The sequence below is a fragment of the Monocercomonoides exilis genome (assembly GCF_001643675.1).
Source record: "Monocercomonoides exilis strain PA203 chromosome Unknown scaffold21-1407046, whole genome shotgun sequence".
Lineage (NCBI taxonomy): Eukaryota > Preaxostyla > Oxymonadida > Polymastigidae > Monocercomonoides > Monocercomonoides exilis.
Window position 1 is genome coordinate 779707 of NW_027150566.1, and position 18781 is coordinate 798487.

Consider the following 18781-nt stretch of genomic DNA (forward strand, 5'->3'; position numbering starts at 1 on the left):
ATTTTGCTTTTCATAAAGTGTTGTTTCATTTTCGTTTCTCAGTTGATTTTCTTGATTTGTCTCAATGCAACATATATTTAAGTTTGGATCATTAAGTTTTAAGGAAGAAAAGTCAAAAAAGGATTGAGCATCGTGAGTGTCGCGAAAACAACTTTCTAAAAATATTGATGAGTTAACAAATGGTAATTCATCTTGAGGCATCCACGTTGATTTTTCAGTAATTGCAAGGATCTTGCATCTTCTGTGCTTATCAATATTCTTTACACAGAGATGTTTCACAGCTTCGCGCAGAGCTGGTAAAAATGATGATTCAGTTGAAGGCAATGAAGTGCATGAAAGAGAAGAAATGCTTTTAAGTAAATGATCCTTTTGTAATGGCAGCATAAATGATAGAGGAACACGAATTTCAACAGTTGAAGAAAAAATAATTAATGCGCAACGATCATTTTCAGTAAAACTGTTGACAAAATTTGATAGCTTCTCATTCAATGAAAGTTGAACAGTTCTCGATTTCAACTGATAAAATGGATAAATAATTTTCGTATAAAGATAATCAAAGAACAAAAGAAAAATACCAAATTAACATCCAAAACTATAACATAGTCAACGGAGCTGGAATCTTGAGTATTTGATTTGATAATCTTTTTGATGAATCAATAAGTTTTGAAAAACAGGATAAACTGAAACAAAACAAAAATGAGACAAACATTATTGCTAAACAAATGGCTGAACATAAACGCCATTTTTCAAAAAATTATTCAAAAAATGCTCGAGCTTTTTATGGCAATCGCAAGTTCACGAACCTTCGCACAACATTCTTTCGCAAGACTATCAAGGAATAAAAATATGGAATATTTGCAAATTATTTGCAGTGGATAAACATGCTTAATGAATTCGAATACTTGATTTATTCATGCTTAAATTGTTGTTCTCAGAATACCCATATCAAAAAATTGTTAAATATAAAATAACTTTTTTTCTTTAAAGACAATTTTAAATGCGAACAGCAGTTCATAGGTGGAGAAGAAATGAAGACCCAGATGGGCTATATAATGAAAAGAATTTATATTATGTGAATGATTCATATTCTCAACCTTTTTATGCTTTTCCTCCACCATCGTACCGACCCAGACGTCAGAGGCCTCGACAGCAGGCAAAATCAATAGGGATGCGTTTAATGGTTTGATGCAATATGTTTTTTTAAAAATAGAATATTTGTATCTTCAACTTTTTTTTGAAAGGAAAAACAAGGATTTAAAGGTGGATCCATTGGAAAGCGTCGGAACACAACAAGCTCCTATACTCTTGAAACGCAAGCTTCTCATCCATTTTCTTTGTTGTCGGCTGCATCTGTTTCCAGTTCATTTTTCCAAAACAATTCAAGAAACGAACGTGCACCTGCAGATCCACTTGCAGCTCTCCAGGGAGCGCATTACGCTGGTGACACAACAGGTCTTGGATTCGTTGAGCAAAAACCACAGCGAACTGCAGAAACAATTGAACTCGAAACGACAGTTGACATATCCAGAGCCATTCGATTAGAAGATTTACGCTTCAAGCTCCAAAAGGAGGGGGATGACTATCCAACAAGTTTTGCAAAATCTTGGGTCATTACAGATGAAGTGTGCCTTTTTTAACAAAAAAATTAAAAAAACATTATATATGCAAATTTATAAAATTTGAAACATTATTCATTAACTGATAAAGAATCGTCCAGTTGTGAATGCAGAGACATATGGAGATCCACAGTTGGTGAAAAGATTATTTGATCTCAAGAGTGCGTTTGATGATGTCCCTCCGCCAGATTTCATCACAGCGAGAAATAGTGCTAACCCTTATGAGCGGATTGGGCGTGCAATATTTCAAAACAGAGCAGCCATGAAGATGGCTAATATGGACTCATTGTTCGACATCATCAACGAGGCACGGCGCAAAATGGCATTTGCCTCGCCAAGCATCTCTCTTTCGACAGAATTGACACAATCACAAAGCTCTTTTTCCACCCAGCTGCCTCTGCGGTTTGCGGATATTTGTGCAGGCCCAGGGGGTTTCAGTGAATATATCTGCTGGCGGCAGAGAGGTGATGTCTTGGGCTTCGGCTTTACGCTGATTGGGGAGTGCGATTTTCAGCTGTCGAAGTTCTCACCCGAAGCACCACATCACAATTTCCACCCGATTTACGGTGTTCACAACGATGGAGATATCACAAAAGAAGGGAACATTCGCTCATTTGAAGAAGAAGTCATGCGGCAGACAGATGGAGAAGGTGTTGATTTAGTGACAGGCGATGGAGGATTCTCCGTTGATGGTGAGTTCAACCAGCAGGAGATGCTGATGCGTCAGCTTGTTCTGTGCCAGTTTCTGACAGCTCTGTCGGTGCTTCGTGATGGCGGCTGGTTTATGTGCAAAATATTTGATGTGTTCACAGATTTCACTGTGGAGCTGCTTTATTTGTGCTGCGCATGCTGCTTTGAGCAGATGTGGATTGTCAAGCCACTCACATCGCGACCTGCTAACTCAGAAAGATATGTTCTCTGCTCAGGGTTCAAAAAAAGCAGAGCGCGTGGAAAGAATGAAGGGACGAGAATGAATAATGATGGAGAGACATTTGTCAGCATAATTGAGTATTTGCATTACGTAAATAACAGAATGAACGAAGGGGCAAAGACAGCTAACCTAAAAGAAAAAGAGGTTATTCACATTTTGCCTGTCCACTCTCCTGACGCCTCACCTGAAGTACTTGCCTCTTCGAACTCCTCTAAGTTTCCCTCTGTTCCCGATTGGTTCAAAAAATACGTGAATCAAACGAATGTGCAGATTGGTATGCTGCAGAAGGAAGCACTGGAGCACATTTTGCACTACATCCGCAACCCTCATCTTGTGTCTGTAGATGCGAGGCCTATCATTGACACGTGCTACGAACGGTGGAAAATACCAAAGCGGCCTCCGGTCAGGAAAGAAAATGATTGGAGAGGACGAGGCAGAGGCAGAGGAAGAGGGAGAGGAAGAGGCAATGACAGAGATAGGGACAGAGGAAGATGGAGTGACAGAGACAGGGACAGGGACAGATATAGAGACAGAGATAGAGACAGAGATGGATACCACGACTCTTCGTATGGCAGCAGATCGCAAAGTGGATTGAGAGGATATGCCTCAGAGAGAGAGATTGAAAGAGAGCACCAACATCGCAGCAGTTCTGATTATTCTGGCTATTCTAATTACTCAAGTCATACTGGACATTCTTATCATCAGGGAGACTCAATGCACGACTCACAGAGATTCGGAGGATCCAGTGAGATGCAGGAGAGGAGAGAGGAGAGAGACGAGAGAGCAAATGAACAAGGAGAAAAATCGAGAGAAGGTCTTGAAAATACGTTCAATTTGAATGAATCGGATCAAATGGTCAAAATTAAGCCTTCGATTTATGCACAGGAAAGGCCGAGAAGCGAAGAAGAAATGGAAGAAGAAGAAGAACGGCAAAAAATGGAGAGGAGAAGGAAAGACGATGATGACGATGATGAAGGTGCAATGATGGATGTTAATGACTGGGATGATGACGAGGCGGATGATGATGCTGAGAAGAATGCAGCTTCATCATCATCTTCTTCTTCTTCAAGTCGATCATCACATCACACTTCACATTCATCTTCACTTTTCTCTTCGTCTTCCTCTTCTTCAAAATCATCTGTGCTTGCCAATCTTCAGGCTCATCCAACACGCATCCAGCAATCTATGCCCACTTCACAAGTGCCTCTGACACTGGCTCAGATTGAAGAAGCGAAAGAGCGAGCAAAACGAGCAAGAGGAAGAAGATGAGCAAAAATGGATTTAGCACATTTATAACAGTAGAAATAATTTTTGTTCGGATCGAAAAGTTCTGAAAGACAGAATATCACAATAATTCTACTATAATAATCGTTTTTAGAATTTATGAACGAGAGAAATATATGGAGGATGTATTAAATGAATGAATGAAACCCAATCAAAGGCAAAAATCATAAATCCAAATCTGAAACACAGAAATTTCAGTCTTTTGTGCCTTGACAATGTTTTATTTTTTATTCATTTTTGAACAATCCGCATATTTTTGACTGCACAATTTTATTTTTGACAATTCACTTTTTCTAAAACTTTAAAAAAAAAAAGAGAGAGAGAAAAGTTATGTCACTCCATTTTTCGTTGTAGCATCTTTTGAATAAAAATATCAACGCAATTAGTAAATAAAAATTTTAATAAAATGCTATAATAATGTTTAAAAAATAACTGAATGGTTAAAAATTTATGACTAATCAATGAAAGAAATAAAACGGTTGATAAAACAATCAAAAGTTATGTTGAATAAAAAAAAGCTAAAAGTTCCAAAATACTTCAAGGAACCCCTGCTTTTCAAATAAAACGAGAACAAATCTACTTATATCTCTTGAACGAGATATCCAATGATAACATTTAATACTTAAAAATATATAAAAATTTAATAATAATAGTAATAAGTTGATGATAACTATGAAAAAAAAAAGAAAGAAAAGAAAGATCAACTTCAAAAAAACATAAATATTTACAAAAGCAAACAAATCAACCACAACGATTAAAAAAATCAATAATTGAAAATAAAAGCAAATCACAATTGAGAATTATAATTAGAGATACACCTTGCTTTGAAAATTGGACCAAATGCAAGTTAATACATATATTAATATGAATGCATAAACGTATTAATATTTATATGCACAATCTTCGAAGTAAATAACAGCACAAGGCCAGGCAAATCTTTCACTTTGCCTTTGGAGCAACGGCCTTTCAACTCGCACGTACATCAAAGCAAGCATCTTCGGAGAATTAAATATTCAGTGCAAAAGAAATCATCATACTTATGTTAAATAATCGTTTTTATAAGACAACATAAATGGATAAATATGACTACGGATTAGGTGTAGCTGACATTGGAGAGGCAAGTGAAGGATTGCCAGCAGGAGAACGAGAAGAACTGTCCTCTGATTTTTCATTGGCTTTCCTTCCTTCTTTGCCAACCTCATTCTCATTTACAGAATTTCTGAGCGAATTCACATCAGAATTTGACCTGTTCAAATTCTCTTCCATTCTTTTTTGTGTCCCCGCACTTGTTCTCTTTTCCTCAGATTCACTCTGAACAGACTCCGATGCGCCAGACTCAACAGGCTTAATACACACACACGAAGAGTACTGAATATGCGGCTTGCTGTCTTTCGACCTGCTCATACGCACAGCCGAATTGAGGGGTGATTCAGAGGCAGAAGAGTTGATTGATGGCATTGCCGATGATGAATGTGCAGACGATGCTGCAGCTACAACTGAAGCCGATGCTGATCCTGATGTTGACCCTGCTGCTGGATGGCTCATCAAACCAGCAGAAGAAGAAGGAAAAGAGCGAGTTCTGTTTTTCGAGTTTGATCCATTGGCCATTCGAATATCACGCTGATTGTTTGCAGCAGAAGCTGCTGATCCAGCCACAAAATGAGAGGCAGACGGATAAGACGCAGAAAGCGAAACCTGATTGGATGAAGCAAGTGTCGCAATCTGCTTGCGAAGCTCAGCAATCATTCGATCTTTCGCTTTGTTGTCTTCAATCAACACTTGTGCCATCACATCATCGCTCTGTGCTTTTGATGCAATAGAGCCATTGGGCATAGTTGATCGCGTGTCTGTTGATGAATTGGTGTTGAATGATGATGATGATGATGATGTTCCAGCAGAAGATGCTGGAGTAGAAGAAGCGGAAGAAGAAGCAGAATTATTTCGTGAGGTGTGAGTAGCATATGCCGTTGACAATGACGAAGGAGGAAGTCTTGAACGACCTGCTGGTGACAGAGATTTTCTGAATCCGGCTTGCCATTTTGACAATGAATCTTGTTGAGCCGAAGAGATTTCTCTACTTCTTCTTCTTCCAGCTGTCACTTCTCGTTCATCTCCATTTTCATTCTTCCTCTCTTGTTCTTGTTCTTGTTCTTGTTCCTGCTCTTGTTCATGCTCATGTTCGTGATCTTGCCCTTCTTCCCTTCTTCTTTCCCCAAACTTTGAAATCCCTTCTCTTCGCATCACCGGCTCCTCTCTCTCATCGCTCTCGCTGTCAAATGCTCCTTCATCCTGCGTCGCTGACTCAATCGCCGCCATCACAAACTCATCCTGGCCCCAACTCTCTGCCATTCGCCTTCTTCTTTCCAGTCTTCTTCTGCGTTTTTCCATCTTCGGACGTGAAGGAGGGCGTAGAATGCCTGCCATTGCTCCATAGACAGTTGCAGGCGGAACAACATTGTTTGGAGTCGGCTGGGAATAAGCAGACGAAAAGGGGGCATAATAACCCTGGTAGTATGAGGAATACGGATATGGATAAGCACCTGGATATCCAATTGGAGGAGGTGGTGGAGGAGGATAAATGGATTGTTGCTGCTGCTGTTGTTGTGCTTGTTGGAAATCATTCGGAGTAATTGTCTGAGGCTGCAGTGGAGTTAATACACCAGATTGAGATTTCTGACGAGAATGCCCGCCATTTTTAGTGCTTCTTCTTCTATTTGATGCAGAAGACAAAGGACGTGGTGGGAAAGAAGAAGAAGATGAGGAGGAGGATGAGGATAAGGAAACGGGCTGAAGATTAGTTGAGAGTGGAGGTAACGTTGCCTGCACAGTTGCTTGTGCTGGCGTGTTTATTGCTGCCGAGTTAATTTGAGAAATAGAAGGATAGCCAGATGACCATATCAAATGTGCTTGATCAGCAGAAGGCAAGCCAACAGGCACAGGCGAAGCTGAAGGGATTGGATGAAACGGAGAGAAACGAGGATTCGCCTGGAGATCAATCGAAGACGAAGGACGAGATATGATTGGAGTCACTGACTGGTCAATCACACTCGGTGGAATTGTCGAATGCGGCCTGTTCACATCTGGATTGGCTGTCACGAGCGTTGAAGCCTTTGGAATCACAGCTGATTTTGCTGATGCCAACGAAGACGATGAAGATACTGAATGCAAGTTGGCATCGCCGTTCGCTGCGAGTCTGCGGTCAACGCTGTTACCCTCAGCTGCATCACCCACTGCTTCTCCTTCGCAGAATGTGCTTCGACTGCGGCATTCGCGATAAGGATCGCAACTGGAGCAGCTTCGAGAGACATCTTCATCCTCATCTGCACGCTGGCTTTCAGGATAGCTCATAACGCTGTCGCATCGTTCGCTTCGTTCCTCCAGGGAGTTGCACAAAAGACGCTTCATTCCTTGCTGGATGAAGTCGACATCACGACGCAATGCGTCAAACTCTCCGCTGATTGCAGATCTCCAAGTGTAAATGTCCTTCATCACATGTGCTTCCACATCCTACAAAAATGATCAAAAACCAAATATTTATATTTAAAAAAATATTTAAAAACGAATTTTTAAATATATTAAATTTCAAATGAAATTAAACGTACCGGAACAGCTCCGTGATCCAATTCATTGTTTTCTGTTTTGGGCTTTCGACTTCTCACCACACGCCCAGGAATCCCCACAACTGTGCAATCGTCATCGACATCTTTCAACACAACAGAGCCTGCACCAACTCTCACTCTGTTACCGATTGTGATGGGTCCCAAAATTTTTGCTCCATTGCCCACAACCACGTGTGATCCCAATGTTGGATGACGTTTTTGACCTTTTGTTCCTTTTCCCGTTCCTATTGTTAAAAAAATAAAAAATATCGCAATAATCCAATAAAATATTTACGAGTAAACCTCCTAATGTTACCCCTTGATATATGATGCAATTTTCACCAACTTCTACAGTTTCTCCGATAACAACTCCACAACCATGATCAATAATTAGTCCTTTTCCTAAAATGCAACAATGCATACAGTTAATCATAAATATCAAAAGTTTTCTTTACAACAAACCCAATCGAGCTCCTGGATGTATATCAACACCAGTTAGAAATCTTCCTAAATATGAAATTATTCTTGGTAAATATGGAACTTTCCATTTGTGTAAAATATGAGCAACTCGATAAATCATAATAGCATGTAACCCAGGCCTAATATTTATGCAAAAATTTTCACATAGAAAAATATTTTATTTTCAAGGAAAATAATCCACAAACATGCAAAGTAGCGCTTCAATATACGAAGATGTTGCTGGATCATAATCAAATATTGCTTTTAAATCTGATGGCAGAAATCTCTGATAAATTTTATTGAAAATTAATTTTTCCGATTCGCGAAAAATTCCAATAAGCACACTAATTGATATAGGAAGCATGCGGCTATTAAAACGAATATCACCCCAAAGAAGCATTGAGGCAAAAGTAATAGAGTGTGGTAATTAAATGACAAGTGCGAAGACATGCTAGCAATGTCCATTTTACACAATTGATTTGAAAAATGAATGATCATAACCATAAGCATAGAGATTTAATGTCTGGAAAAACAAAAAATCCTGCCGGAGAAAAACATAGTGAATTATAAGAAAACATTCAAGAAGCAATGCTATTTTATGAATAAAATAGACATCGACCATTCGATTTATATAGCTTCTAAATGGCGCATCGAATGAAAAACTGTAAAATATTACCGAAAGGCCATGATCGAAACCATTTTAATATTAATTTTTTCTGGTTTCTCCGTTATAAACATGTTCTCAATAACTCCTTTTCTATTTCTTTTTGGTCAACATTATCAACTAACACTTTCTAGTAATGAACTTAACATTGAAAATGCGAAATAAGGCATTTTGTCAAATAACAAAATTAGATCATTGATAATTTGTACATCCATTGAACATTCATGGTATTTGAATGAACGACACATATGCATGGGGAAATAAATAAGCAAGAATGATGAACATGAAAATGCACGTTCATATATATATAATTTGAATAGATAAAAACAGATAACACAATAACAAAACCATGTCAGAAAACACTACAGAAAACAATTTTCATCTTGTTATTTGCAAAAACACTCCCAACGTTAATGTGGAACAATTCAATCAAAGTAATTAAAAGAAAAATTTGAGCGTTGAGTGGGGGGAAAAAATCAAATCAATAAAACATAAAGCATGATAACAAGATAATAATCAATCAAAATAAATGAATATGATGAAACAGCAACAAAAAATAAATACATTTATTCGATCTCAAAATCTTTGAAGGTTATTCTTAAAGCGATAAAATACAAAAACAAACAAACAAATAGATAAACAGGTAAACAAAGAAGAAAATATAACATTGAAATTATGGCTCATTTAAATGGAGAACAATAAAAAGCATTTCAAATATGAAGATTGATGAACTTACGAAAATTTGTCTGATTGCACAGAAAAATTGAATATTGCACAGAAAGAAGAATAAAATATATTGAATAAAATATAATAATAATAATAAATAAATAAATAAATGATCATTTCATGCAACAAATCAGCAGAGTCTTTCAAACAATTCAAAAGCGATTGTCAGAACACAAAAAAAAAAAATGCAATTAACAGCTTTTTGTTTCTTTTCTGTTAACATCAAATTGATTGTTAAAGGTTTTTAAGTTCTATTTCTTTTCTTTTCTTTTCTTTTCTTTTCTTTTCTTTCTCTTGGAACAAAAAAAATATCTTTGAGCATTTTTTTATTTACTTTTATTTCCATCTTCTTCACAACCATTTAACATCCTTGCACTTTCATTCAAAAACAATCATTTTTCTTTTGCTTTCTTGTTGCTCTTCGTTTCCTTCCTCCTCTTCCTCTTCTTCTTCGTTTTCTTCCTCTTCTTCTTCGGTAGCTCTTTCATTTTCTCCTTCTTCATCTTCACCTTCTTCACCTTCAACCTCCTCAACTTCTTCCACAACAACTTCTTCATCATTTTCGTTCTCTATTCGATTTTCGTTTTCGTTCTCTTCATATTCTTCTTCCTCCTCTTCTTCCTCTTCTTCTTTTCTATCAAAATCATTCTTCGACAAAGCATTTTCATCATCATCTTCTTCTTCCTCCTCTTCCTCCTCTTTCTCTTCCTCTTCCTCCTCTCCTTCTCCTCCTTCTCCTTCATACATATAGAATTCCTCATCATAATCCTCATATCCTTCAAACCTCAAATCTCCGTACTTCGGATGATACCCCGCCATCACATCACACACAGAGCAATCCAACTTCAATTTCTTAATCCATTTTTTAATCTTCTTCCTCTCCTTCTCTTCTTCCCTTCTCCTTCTCTCTCTGCTTTCGCTCATTTCTGCCTCATACTCCCTCTGCAGAATCGCTCTTCTTCGATTCCCTTCTTCTTCCTCCAGCTTCAGCTGCTCCGCCCTCTCCAGCTCCCTCACCATCATCCGCCCGGCATTCTTTTCTCGTTCTCTTTCCAGTCTTTCTGCTCTTTCGGCTATCTCGTTTCTTATTATTTCTCTTACTCTTTCTCTTTCTCGTTCTTCACTTTCTTCTTCTCTTTTTTCCGCTCCTCCTTCTCCTTCTTCCCCTTCTCTTTCTCTTTCTCTTTCTCTTTCTCCTTTTTCTCTTTCTCTTTCTCTCTCTTTCCTTCTTTCTTCTTTTATCCTTTTCATCTCTTCTGATGTGCTCGGAACAAAATGCAGTTGACGAGGCGGTGTGTTGATGGGCAATCGAGTTATCTGCCAAATCTTCAAGGGAAGGGGAATATAAAGTGAGAATGAAGAAGAGGAAGAAGAGGAAGAAGAAGAGAAGGAGGAGGAAGAAGAAGAAGAAGAGAAAGAAGAGAAAGAAGAAGAAACAGGTTTCAATGTGTATTGAATGGGGGTAGATGCAGGTGTGATGGCTGTTGGAGAGGAGGTGTGAATGTTCTGCTTCAATGAAGAAGAAGAAGAAGAAGAAGAAGATCGAATTGAAAACGGAGAAATTTTGCTTTCATTCATCGGAGAAATCTGAAGAGGAGAAGATGCAGTTGAAGATAGAGGAGAAAAAGAAGGGGAAGGGGAAGGGGAAGGGGAAGAAGAGAAAGAGGAAGGAAGAGGAGAAAGAGAAGAAGAAGAAGAAGAATGGTTGTTAACATTTCCTTCATAAGGAGCAACAAATGACAAAGCAGAAGAAAATGATTCTGAAGAAGGCGAAATGGAAGCAGGGCAAAGAAAAGAAGCTGAATCTGATGGAGATTCAGACAACATACTCAATTTATCTGCTTCTTCTCTTTCTCTTTCTCTTTCAGTTTCTTTCTCTTTCTCTTTTTCTTTTTCTTTTTCATTCCCTTTTTCCTTTTCAACTTCTCTTTCTCGTTCTCTCTCCTTCCTCCTCTCCTCCTTCCACCTCCTCCTCATTTCCTTCCTCTTCTCCCTCTCTTCTTTTCTCCTCTCCCTCTCCTCCATCCTCTCCCTCCTCACCTTCCTCCTCAGCCACTTCTGCACCATATACGCTCTTTCTTCCTTCACCGTCTCCTCAAACTTCACCAGCTGCAGCATAAACCCGTCGTTCGGCCGAATCTGCGGCCGTTCTGCTTTCACAGCAGCGATGATGTCGTTGAGGGTGAGGAGGAGGGGGCAGGTGCAGGCTGTGAGGAGAGAGAGCATGGAGGAGAAGGAGGTGAGCGTGGGGAGAGGAGGAGGAGAAGGAGAAGGAGAAGGAGAAGAAGAAGAAGAAGAAGAAGAAGAAGGAAGAGAAGAAAGATGATGATGATGATTATGATTGGAATGATTGTGATGTCTGTGTGTGTGATGATGGATATGATGATTGGCAAGTTGAAGAGAAGAAGAAGGGGAAGGAGATGGGGAAGAAGAAGGAGAGAGGGAGGGAGAAGAAGAAGGGAAAGGAGATTGAGCTTGAGATTGAGATGGAGAGGGAGAAGAATAGGAAGTAGAAGAAGAGGAGGAGGAGGAGGAAGAAGAAGAAGAAAGAGGAGAAGAAAAACGAGGTGTGAAAGAAGCTGGAGCATTTGATTGAGAACACACAGAAGGAGATTGGATGGAAGGGGAAGGGGAAAGGGAAGGGGAAGGGGAAGGAGAAGGAGAAGCTATTTGAGGGAAAGAGAGGCTGAGAAGAGGAGAAAGATTGAGATGGAGCAATGCTAATTCGTGGCTTGAGTAGGAAGGAGGAATGAAGAAAGAGGAGGAGGAAGAGGAAGAGGAAGAGGAAGAGGAAGAGGAAGAGGAAGAGGAAGAGGAAGAGGAAGAAGAAGAAGAAGAAGAAGAAGAAGAAGAAGAAGAAGAAGAAGGAAGAGGAGGAGGAGAAAGAGAAGGAGAAGGAGAAAATGATTGAGAAGGAGATTGAGAAGCAAAATCTGCAATCACTTGTGGATTGTTGACAACCAATGAAACCATTTCATCCAGCAATTGTTGTGTCAATTTGACAGAGTTAAACAGCTGCTCAGCTTTCACTTTGCCATCTTCTTCGTCTTCTTCTTCTTCTTCTCTTTCTCCTTTAAATTCTCCTTCTTTTCCATTCTCTTTTTCTCCTTTTCTTTTTTCTCTCATTTCCTTCTCTCCCTTCTCCTTCTCCTTCTCCCTTTTCTCCTTCTCTTCCTCCTTCTTCTCCTCTTCCTCCTCCTCCACACACACGATATGCGCCTCGTGTGCAGTGAGGTTGAATCTGTAGAGGATGAATGCGACGGCCACAGCTGTTGAGCGGGAGATGCCCATTTGGCAGTGGACAAGCACACGGGGCTGCATTCCATAGGACTTGCGGGTGGAGAGAGGGATGGAGAAGGGAGAAGGAGAAGGAGAAGAGGAAGAAGAAGAGGAGGAAGAAGAAGAAGATTGATTGCGATTGGAACGTTTCTTTGAAGTAGAAAATGAAGAAGAGGAAGAGGAAGAAGATGAAGATGAAGAGCTTGTTGGAGTGGTTGATAGTTTTGGGGTAACAGAAAGTGAAACAGGGGCTGGAGAGGAGGACGACGTTGTAATGGCTGGCGGAGAAGAAGAAGATGGGGAGGATGATGATGATGATGATGATGGCAATGAAGATGAGGAAAGGTCGCTATTATTTGTTGGTTGTAATGTGTTTGTTTGAGAAGAAGCAGAAGCAGAAGCAGAAGGAGAAGGAGAAGGAGAAGGAGAAGGAGAAGAAGAAGAAGAAGGAGGAGAAGAAGAAAATGGCTGGAATGCCGAGAGAGAAGAATGAGTCATATTCACAACAGATTGATTAGATTCATTGGCTTCTTTGGATTCTTTGGATTCAGAAGTTAATTGGGAAGATGAAGAAGAGGAAGATAATGAAGAAGGAGAATGAGAGGAAGAGGAGGAGGAGGAAGAGGAAGAGGAAGAGGAGGAAGAGGAAGATGTTTGATTGTCTTTTAAAGAGATGTTATCCGATGAAAGTGGAGCAGGAGTTGAAGAAGAAGAAGAAGAAGAAGAAGAAGAAGAAGAAGAAGAAGAAGAAGAAGAAGAAGAAGAAGAAGCAGAAGAAGAAGATAAAGAAGAAGAAGAAGAAGAAGCAGGAGTTCTACTTATTCCCAATGATAACGGCACAGGAGATGGAGAAAGCAAATAAGGAGGAGGAAGGCGGCGAAGATGGAGAGGAGAAGGAGGACGAGATTTGATTGAGTTGGGCGATGAAATGGAAGAGTATGAACTGGTGAGTGAATGCGGTGATGTGCTTTGTTTGAAGGGAGAAAGAGAGGGAGAAGGAAGAGAAAGAGAAGAAGAAGAAGAGGAGGAGGAGGAGGAGGAGGAGGATGAATATAACAAAGAAGAGGAAGAAGAAGAAGATAAAGAGGAAGGAGAAGAAGAGGAGGAGAAAGAAGATAAAGAAGAAGAAGAAGAAGAAGATAAGTCCGTTGTAACATCAGAATTCAACAGCGACGCTGAATTCTTCTTGTTTCCCTTCAAAAAGCCAAAAGTGTTTAGAGATTTTGTGAAGAACGAGTATTTCTTTTTTGTGATTGGAGAAATGGAAGAAGGAGAAGACAAAGAAATGTATGAAGAGGAAGAGGAAGAGGAAGATGAAGTGGTAAAAGGAGAGGAAGGCTGTGAATGGCAGTGAAATGAGTCAGAGGAAAGGGAAGAGGAGGAAGAGGAGGAAGAGGAGGAGGAAGATGAAGAAGAAAGAGGAGAAGAAGATAATGGTGATGGAGAAGACGAAGGAGAAGAAGAACCAGAAGCAGAAGAATAAGAAGAACCCTCGTTCTTCTCCTTTTCTTCCTTCTCTTCCCTCTCCTTCTTTTTCTCTTCCTTCTTCTCCTCTTTCTTCCCCTTCCCTTCCTCCTCTTCCTCCTCCTCCTTCTTCTTCTCCTCCTCCTCCTTTGGAATACACGCCAGCATCCTTGTGAGCATGATCGACGTAGTTCTGTGTGTTGTGCCCAGCTGCTGCGAAAGCGACTGAATTCTGTCGCTTTCTGAGGAAGACGGGCGAAGCTGGTGGGAAGCGTGGGGCTGCTGATAGGAATAGGCAGAGGAGATGGAGAGGAAACGGGAGGAGGGGTTGGGAGATTTGAGTGGGTTGGGGGAATTAGAAGGAGTGGAGTGGTTGTGGGGGAGGAGAGAGGAAGAGGAGAGAGAAGGAGAGGGAGAGGGAGAGGAAGAAAGAGAAGAAGAAGAAGTGGAAGAGGAGGAAGGAAAAGAGGAGGAAGATGAAGAAGATTGCTTTGGAATATTCGAAAGAGAACTCTGTGGTGATGGCTGATTGGATTTGGGTTTGATGTCTTTTGAAAGTTGCTGGATTGGAGAAACGGAAGAAGAAGGGGAAGGAGAAGGAGAAAAAAGAGATGCAGAAGGAGAAAGAGAAAGAGAAAGAGAAGAAGGAGAAGGAGACGAAGAAGAAAGAGGTGTAGAAGAAGAAGAAGAAGAAGAAGAAACAACAGAAGCAGCAGAGTCTGTTGTTATTTCTTTTGATGGTTCAGAATTACTCGCAATTTCAAAGCAATTTTCAGATTTCAAAGATTTCTGAGTCAAAAATTTATGTTCATCTGCTTTTTGATTGTTTTCGTTGTTTGAAGCAGCGTCTTTTGAAGATTTATTGTCTTGTTCAATCTTTTCTGGTGTGTTTGCTTCAGATTGTGGAGAAGATGAGGAGGAGGAAGAAGATGATGATAATGAGGAGGAAGAGGAGGAAGAAGAAGAAGATGATGATGATGATGAAGGAGAAGAGGGGGAAGAAGATGAATTAGAAGAAGATGAGGAATATGAAGAAGAGGATGAAGAGGAAGAAGGGGAGAAAGATCGAGAAAGAGGCGAAGAAACCAAACAAGATGTCGGTTGTGTCTGTAGCTTTTGTTGTTTTTGCTTCTTTTGCTTCTTTTGCTTCTTTTTCTGAACAATTCCCACTTTTTTGTATTTTGGCGCTTCATTCAGAAGAGAAGGAGATTTTGAATCAAAAACTTCTTCTTTTCCTTCTTTTTCTTTTTCTTCTTTTGAAGAAGAAGAAGAAGGAGATGATGATGATGAAACAGAAGAAGAAACATCAGAAGCATCAGAAGCATCAGAAATTGATTCGTTCTTTGAAATTGAAGAAGTTTCCAATGTCCGCTTTTTTCTCGTTTTTGGCGCAACAAACTTGTTTTGTGGTGATTGTATTTTGATTTCGTGTGATTCATTTGAAGATTCGGTTATTTCTGGTTTTTCTTCTTTTTCTGTCTCTTTTGAAGTGAATGATAAATTTCCTGAACTGTTTGCATTGTTGGAACAAGAAGAAGAAGAAGAAGAAGAAGAAGAGGAAGAAGAAGAAGAATTCGATGTATCTGTTGTTGTAGTTGAAATAGAAGAAGAAGAAGAGGAAGAAGAAGAAGAAGATGATGATGATGATGACAACGTTGGCTGAAGAGATGCTAACATCGAATCTGCCGACAATTTTGAATCGCAACAAGAATCATTGTTTGACAGCACAGGAGAAATTGAATCAGAATGATCCGCCTCTGTTTCAACAGAACACTCTTCCTTTTTGTCTGTGGATGCCAAATTATCTGCAGATTGCAATGGCTTTGGTGACAACGGAGAATCAGTGCTCAAAGAAGGCAACTGTTTGAATGTACTTAGAGAAATTTCAGTGGAATTCGCAGAATGTGTCGATGGAGTGTTTGGAGCGAGAGAAGCATTCATTGTTTTTGCTTCATTCTCTTCAGAAGGTTTCTTTTCAGTGTCAGGCAAGCTGACCTTGTTCTCATCTATTTGTGTTATCTCAGCAGAATCTATTTTTCTCTCTTCTTCTTTTTTATCTTCTTCTTCTTCTGCAAGCTTCGCACTCATTTTCATCTCTTCTTCTTCCTTCTGCATCCTCTCCTTCAGCCGCAGAAGCCATCGCTTTCTCCTCCTGAACATGCTCCTCCTCAGCCTCTTCCCGTATTTCTCTCTTTCCTTTCTCTCTCCCTGCAACAGCCCCAAAGGCAGCGCCGCATCCAAAAACGACACTGCCGGCCCGAAGTGGATGAAGCACCGCGGGCTGTCTTCCAGGCTCAGCCGCATCGTCTTGATGTGCAGCGGGACCGGATAGTCCACGTCTGTCGTGCAGTTCAGGATGTGCGTCAGCTTCATCTTCTCACAATAGCGCAGTGTGTCCCCCTTCGGCGCTTCGCCCAGAAATAACCCTGGAAGAATCTCGTTTGGCACCCGCGTGAGCTTCAGAGGCGCGTCGCTTCGAAAGGGCTGAGAGTATTCGCTTTCATAATCACTCACGCATATGTAGTTATAGTGCAAATAAAACAACGAAAATGGATCTTCACAGATAAAAAGGTCATGTTTTGAACCAAAATCTGCAAAGATCGTTGTAAGTTCAAAAGGAAGATCCCCTGTTGAGAGGTAATGAGCAAAAAAATAATGATCACTGATAATAAATGACAATGCGAAATATTACAACATACTTGTTTCTGCCCAACCAATAATCAGAAGAATTCGTCTTTCATCTGGAAATATTCTTGAAATTTCATTTTCATTTACCATTTTACGCATGTCATGTGAATCAACAGTCTCTTGTTTCTTCCTGCACGTGTGATAAGCATCAAAAAGATCAAAGTTTACAGATGAAACAATATGAGAATAATGAAAATTCTGTTTAGATCTGATATCAACTATCAAATGATGTTGTAAAATTCCAACAGTCTTGTTATAAAAATCTCTCGCACTTATAAATGTCATAATCTAGAAATTAAATATGTGGAAAAGTTAAAATAATCACGAAATAAAGCAATTAACAATTATTTTTATTAGAAATATATTTATTCACAAGTTTATTAAACAAACGAGGTATATAGTGCAAATAGTTTTTTATTTAATGTTTCAATTATTAATTTGATTATTTGTTTGCTGGATGCCTCAGGAAAAAAAGAATAAACATGATCTACATACCATATTGTTTTGTTTTCTGAAAAAAAAACTATCAAAACAAAAGTCATCATAATTACCAGACAAACAATATAAAGAAATCAAAGTGTGCAGTGAACAAAAATTATTTTCGATAATTATGCATAAAAAAAAATTAACGAAGATAAGAACAATTTTGGATTTTCATTATTCGTAAAAAAAATGGACATTGATGAAATTACTGGACAAATTGTTTCAAATTCTTGTTCATTTGTAATTTGTTGTTAATTCTTTTCAAAATTTTTCAATTTCAAATATTTATTTGCGACAACAATGAATTTTCACTATACAACAGGAAATTGCCTCACACAAGTTTTTTAAAAAAGAATTAGAATGAGTAATAATTTGAGAAAAAATAAAGACGTTTTGAAATCAGAAAATTTTTTTATTCATGTGACTTGATCAGTTTTGTTTGATTCCAATTTTTATAAATACTCTATTAGTGTGATTATTCATGAAATCATGACTTTTTTCGGAGCACAGATTTAAAAAATGTTGTTTGTCATTGAGAAGTGCTTTTGAATTCAAATTGAAAATTTCTCACAATTGTTTTTGATTGAAATGTATCAGCTGAATTAAAGAAGAGGATGTCTTTTTTGAGCCTTTAAACTTTTCAGTGATCATTTGGGGGAAAATATGGACTTTCAAGCTTTTTATGCACAAAGCATGAAAAAATTGTTTCACTCATAACATTTTTAAACTCAACCAGATTTCAAAATAAATTTGATTTTCATTACTGTGAGCAAACATCATTGATATTATAACATTATGATTTGTGACTTCAAATGAATTTCAAAAAATAAATCCATTTTTATTGTGTTTTTTGGAATCAAAAAAACAATAAAAAGTGCATAATTTTTCTTTGAAAATGCCTGAAGCTAAATATTTTGCCCCATTTAATTATACACAATGGAAAATTTTGAACCGAAAATAATGTTAGAAAAATAAAAATTGCAAAAATAATAACCCAAATGAAAGTAAAAAAGAAATAATAATAAAACAAAGTTATACAATTTTCCAAGCTTTTTTAACTATTCACGCCAGCATATGTGAAAATTTAACCAATATTTGAATAAATAAAATTGACCAAAGATTCATTTCTATATTGATAATTTTTCTTCCTGTCAAAAGTGAATCGAAAAAATTTTTTGAAACATGTTTTTCTTCTTCATTGACTTTGTGATAATTTAGGATGCACAACAAAAAGAATTTCAAAGAATGAAGTTTTTTTTTCAAGTGATTATTTTTGATAACATAACTTTTTTTGAGGTAATTGTTTGATGGTTTTATGTCCTGACTTGTTAATTTTCATTCAGAAATAGATTTCTTTGAAATTTCAAAAAAGACAACGTTAAAGATGAGTGTTTGATTAAATAATTTTTAAATTGAGTTTTTTCTTTTTTGTATTAACAAACACATGAAAAGTAATTAAGATATATTTGAAATATTTTTATGAAGAAATACGACAGAAAAAAATAACCACACACATAAAAAAAATAGTTGTCGAAAACTTCATCCATATTTGTGAAAATTGAAAGAAAATATATGTACTCTTTTATTT

General features: G+C 38.3%; 3 protein-coding genes across 3 annotated transcripts; 1 reads left to right on the forward strand and 2 right to left on the reverse strand.

Annotated features, from left to right (window-relative positions):
* Positions 1 to 997: 997 nt before the first annotated feature.
* On the forward strand, positions 998 to 4155 carry MONOS_5189 (putative ribosomal RNA large subunit methyltransferase J; the record flags this gene model as incomplete). The annotated part of the gene is made up of 3 exons (XM_067875315.1): positions 998 to 1180; positions 1242 to 1622; positions 1708 to 4155. The coding sequence occupies 3 exons, from the start codon at positions 998 to 1000 to the stop codon at positions 3814 to 3816; spliced, it is 2673 nt and encodes an 890-aa protein (XP_067727840.1). The 3' UTR covers positions 3817 to 4155.
* Positions 4156 to 4157: 2 nt separating this feature from the next.
* MONOS_5190 (Serine O-acetyltransferase) lies at positions 4158 to 8367 on the reverse strand. The gene is made up of 6 exons (XM_067875317.1): positions 8235 to 8367; positions 8096 to 8175; positions 7893 to 8029; positions 7734 to 7832; positions 7434 to 7675; positions 4158 to 7338 (listed from the first exon to the last, which is right to left on the reverse strand). Exons 1-6 carry the CDS (start codon positions 8352 to 8354, stop codon positions 4918 to 4920), a joined length of 3099 nt encoding a protein of 1032 aa, XP_067727841.1. The 5' UTR covers positions 8355 to 8367; the 3' UTR covers positions 4158 to 4917.
* A 1176-nt stretch (positions 8368 to 9543) lies between these two features.
* Positions 9544 to 16809, reverse strand: MONOS_5191fu5192 (uncharacterized protein; the record flags this gene model as incomplete). Its single annotated transcript, XM_067875318.1, has 3 exons — positions 9544 to 11965; positions 12293 to 16649; positions 16722 to 16809. The coding sequence occupies 3 exons, from the start codon at positions 16807 to 16809 to the stop codon at positions 9658 to 9660; spliced, it is 6753 nt and encodes a 2250-aa protein (XP_067727842.1). The 3' UTR covers positions 9544 to 9657.
* Positions 16810 to 18781: the final 1972 nt, after the last annotated feature.

What these genes read in the sequence shown, in the direction of transcription:
- MONOS_5190 (XM_067875317.1), bottom strand. Translation starts at nt 8,354, where the DNA reads ATGGACATTGCTAGCATGTCTTCGCACTTGTCATTTAATTACCACACT. An exon ending in CATGCTTCCTATATCAATTA is followed by an intron (nt 8,176 to 8,234) that starts GTGTGCTTATTG and finishes AAAATTTATCAG; the next exon opens with AGATTTCTGCCATCAGATTT. An exon ending in ACATCCAGGAGCTCGATTGG is followed by an intron (nt 7,833 to 7,892) that starts GTTTGTTGTAAA and finishes GTTGCATTTTAG; the next exon opens with GAAAAGGACTAATTATTGAT.